The sequence below is a fragment of the Plectropomus leopardus genome, chromosome 2, assembly GCF_008729295.1.
Source record: "Plectropomus leopardus isolate mb chromosome 2, YSFRI_Pleo_2.0, whole genome shotgun sequence".
Taxonomy (NCBI): domain Eukaryota; kingdom Metazoa; phylum Chordata; class Actinopteri; order Perciformes; family Serranidae; genus Plectropomus; species Plectropomus leopardus.
Window position 1 is genome coordinate 30,999,359 of NC_056464.1, and position 3,207 is coordinate 31,002,565.

General features: G+C 48.5%; 1 protein-coding gene across 1 annotated transcript; it reads left to right on the forward strand.

Annotated features, from left to right (window-relative positions):
- Positions 1–1,374: 1,374 nt before the first annotated feature.
- Positions 1,375–3,051, forward strand: LOC121950610 (potassium voltage-gated channel subfamily A member 3). The gene has a single exon (XM_042496666.1). The coding sequence runs from the start codon at positions 1,498–1,500 to the stop codon at positions 3,049–3,051; it is 1,554 nt and encodes a 517-aa protein (XP_042352600.1). The 5' UTR covers positions 1,375–1,497.
- The last annotated feature ends 156 nt before the right edge of the window (positions 3,052–3,207 follow it).

Here is a 3,207-nt window from a genome sequence, read left to right on the forward strand (position 1 = left end):
CTAAGTGGCTCTCCAACTAGTAATGAGCTGTTAATAAAATAAAGTTGTAGGATCAGCTTTCTATTTAGCCTCAATATTTTTAAAGACCAACCATAAAGTGTGATTTATTACTACAGTTTTATTATTGTCTGCTTTCCTTTTTGTGCACTGTGCTCACTGACAGTGAGAGGTTTTTCCCATGCCCTAGAACTAATTTTTTCAGGCCGCGCAAAAGAGGTCAATAGGTTTTTTAGATCAGTGTCATCCGCTTTAAGAGGATTTTCGGAGTATGTTCATAGTGGAGTACTAGATGTTGCCATATTTGGGTAAAAGAGAGGCTCAGCTTTTCCTTTGGGTTTGTCATGTTGAAATTAAAACCCAGAGTTACACAATAAAGATAATAAAAAGAGCAGATTGTGCATTAGCCTTGGATCCCATTTGAACTCATTAACCCTGTGCACGTGCTCCCGAAGACACGGAGAGCGACAGACGCCTTTGATGAAGCTTGTCAGTATGAATTACAAACAACACTGATTTTTGCATTTTCGTCATGAATCACAGCTGTAACAAAGGCTGGCGCTCGAGACCACATGGCGGAAATGGATTTTTTTTCATCGAGTGTAAATGAGGTGACTGAAGCTTCTGTTAAACAAAAAAAGCATCTTTACACGCACACACTCGTGGACTGCGCGTATACAAAACTCAACTCGTGTGCGAGAGCGCGCGCGCATTGATTGACATGCTTGCGCTTGTTTTCAGCACCACGGAGAGCAACACACCCTCAACAAAGACCAATAAGACACAAGGAAAAGGCATGGAACTGTTTTTCAATTCATTTAATATGGATTGTAAATAAGTGGACATCCACAGCGCGGCCCTCTGCTGTCAGCCTTCACGAAAAACCGGATTACATCAGCTTAGTTTCTGGGAAAAGTGACTGATGACCACATCATTTGGTCTGTGTCAAAAGTGGCAGACACAGTCATTGCCAGACTTTATTGCAGACACAGTGCAAAAGAGCACATCGCTCCTGCATATCGCCACTGCCGTGATTTTGCTTTATATTTGCAGTAAACTAAAATGTTGATTTAAATGCCACCAACGTGAAACTGAATGATTTAAGGCTGCATGTCTGCGTTTAAACAAGCTGATGTGCGCGTGAGACGCCACAGAGAAATAATCCAACTTGGATCAAACAGGTGTGCACATCATCAAGTGTTTTTCTTGCACATTTGAACGAAGGTGTGTGCGCGACATTAAGTGCCAAGTTAATTTCCGATTGGGCGGGTGGTGGACGTATGTCAGACATATGCGCGCCGTGGGCGGGTGTCGACGTGTTTGTAAAGAGAGGAGAGAAAAAAGAAAAAAGGCAGAGGAGAGCGCGGCGCTTCAGCAGCGTGTGGATACGCGGAGATAGGTGATGGTTAGGAGAGATGTAAACGGCGTCGGCCTCAGCTCTCCAAAGCTGGCTGGGAGAGGCGTGGCGCACTCTGCCCCTCCGGTCCGAAAACCACCTGTATGGATGACCAGACCTTCAGCGTGATCCAGCCCCCGTCGTCCGCCAGGCGCACGGACAGCAACGCAACCGACAGCCGGGATTATGCCGTGGTGGAGAGGGGCGTCATGACGGTGGAAAACATGCTGGAGGAGTCCGCCGTGCTCTCGGCTCCTCACCTGTCCGTTGATCGATACGAGCGCGGCCGGCAGGGGTGCTGCGAGCGGGTGGTGATCAACATTTCGGGTTTGCGCTTTGAGACGCAACTCAAAACTTTCAACCAGTTCCCAGACACGCTCCTGGGGGACCCCAGAAAAAGGATGCGCTACTTTGACCCACTGAGGAACGAGTACTTCTTCGACAGGAACCGACCCAGCTTTGATGCCATCCTGTACTACTACCAGTCAGGGGGGCGCATACGGAGACCTGTTAACGTCCCCATTGATATTTTCTCCGAGGAGATCCGGTTTTATCAACTAGGAGAGGAAGCAATGGAGAAATTCCGGGATGATGAGGGGTTTATAAAAGAAGAGGAGCGCGTGCTGCCCAAAAAAGATTTCCAAAAGCAGGTTTGGCTTTTGTTTGAGTATCCTGAAAGCTCTGGACCAGCGAGGGCGATAGCCATCGTGTCAGTGCTTGTTATTTTGATTTCTATTGTTATTTTTTGCATGGAGACGCTGCCGGAATTTCGGGATGAGAGGGACCAAGCCACAGTGGCACCCACGGTCAACGGCACTGCGCCCTACGCGTCAAGCCCGTTCACAGACCCCTTCTTTGTGATAGAGACGCTCTGCATCATCTGGTTCTCTTTCGAGTTGCTGGTGAGGTTTTTCGCCTGCCCCAGCAAAACCACCTTCTCCAAAAACATCATGAATATCATTGACATAGTCGCTATAATCCCCTACTTTATCACTTTGGGGACTGAGCTGGCCGAGACGGAGACAAACGGCGGCCAGCAGGCGATGTCCCTCGCCATCCTGAGGGTGATCAGACTAGTGAGGGTGTTTCGCATTTTTAAGCTGTCGCGTCACTCAAAGGGACTTCAGATCTTGGGGCAGACCCTAAAGGCCAGCATGAGGGAGCTCGGTTTGCTCATATTCTTTCTTTTCATCGGAGTTATTCTCTTCTCCAGCGCGGTTTACTTTGCAGAAGCAGACGACCCCTCGTCCAGCTTCACCAGCATCCCAGATGCGTTTTGGTGGGCAGTGGTCACCATGACCACAGTCGGGTACGGTGACATGCATCCGGTGACCATCGGTGGGAAAATAGTAGGTTCGCTGTGCGCAATAGCGGGCGTGCTCACCATTGCCTTACCCGTGCCGGTGATCGTGTCCAATTTCAACTACTTTTACCACAGGGAGACTGACGGAGAGGAGCACCCGCAGTACGTGCACACGAGCAGCTGCGAGCACCTCCCCTCGGAGGAGCTCAGGAGGTCGTGCAGCTCCTTGTCCCTCAGCAAGTCCGAGTATATGGTGGTAGAGGAGGGCATCAACAGCGCGTTCAAACAGCCCAACTTCACCACCGAGAACAACCAGAACTGCGTGAACATCAAAAAGATCTTCACAGACGTGTAAATGAAACCCACAGTGGATCACTTATGGAGCATGAAGACATAGTAGCTATAATATTATTTTTTATATATATAGCCTATCGTAATGTGTCAGCCCATATCTGTGGATGAACGTGCGTAAATGTCCGTTTTAACAAGTTTTTTTTATATGAAGGAAGAC

Coding starts and splice junctions, on each gene's coding strand:
- LOC121950610 (XM_042496666.1), top strand. CDS start 1,498: ATGGATGACCAGACCTTCAGCGTGATCCAGCCCCCGTCGTCCGCCAGG.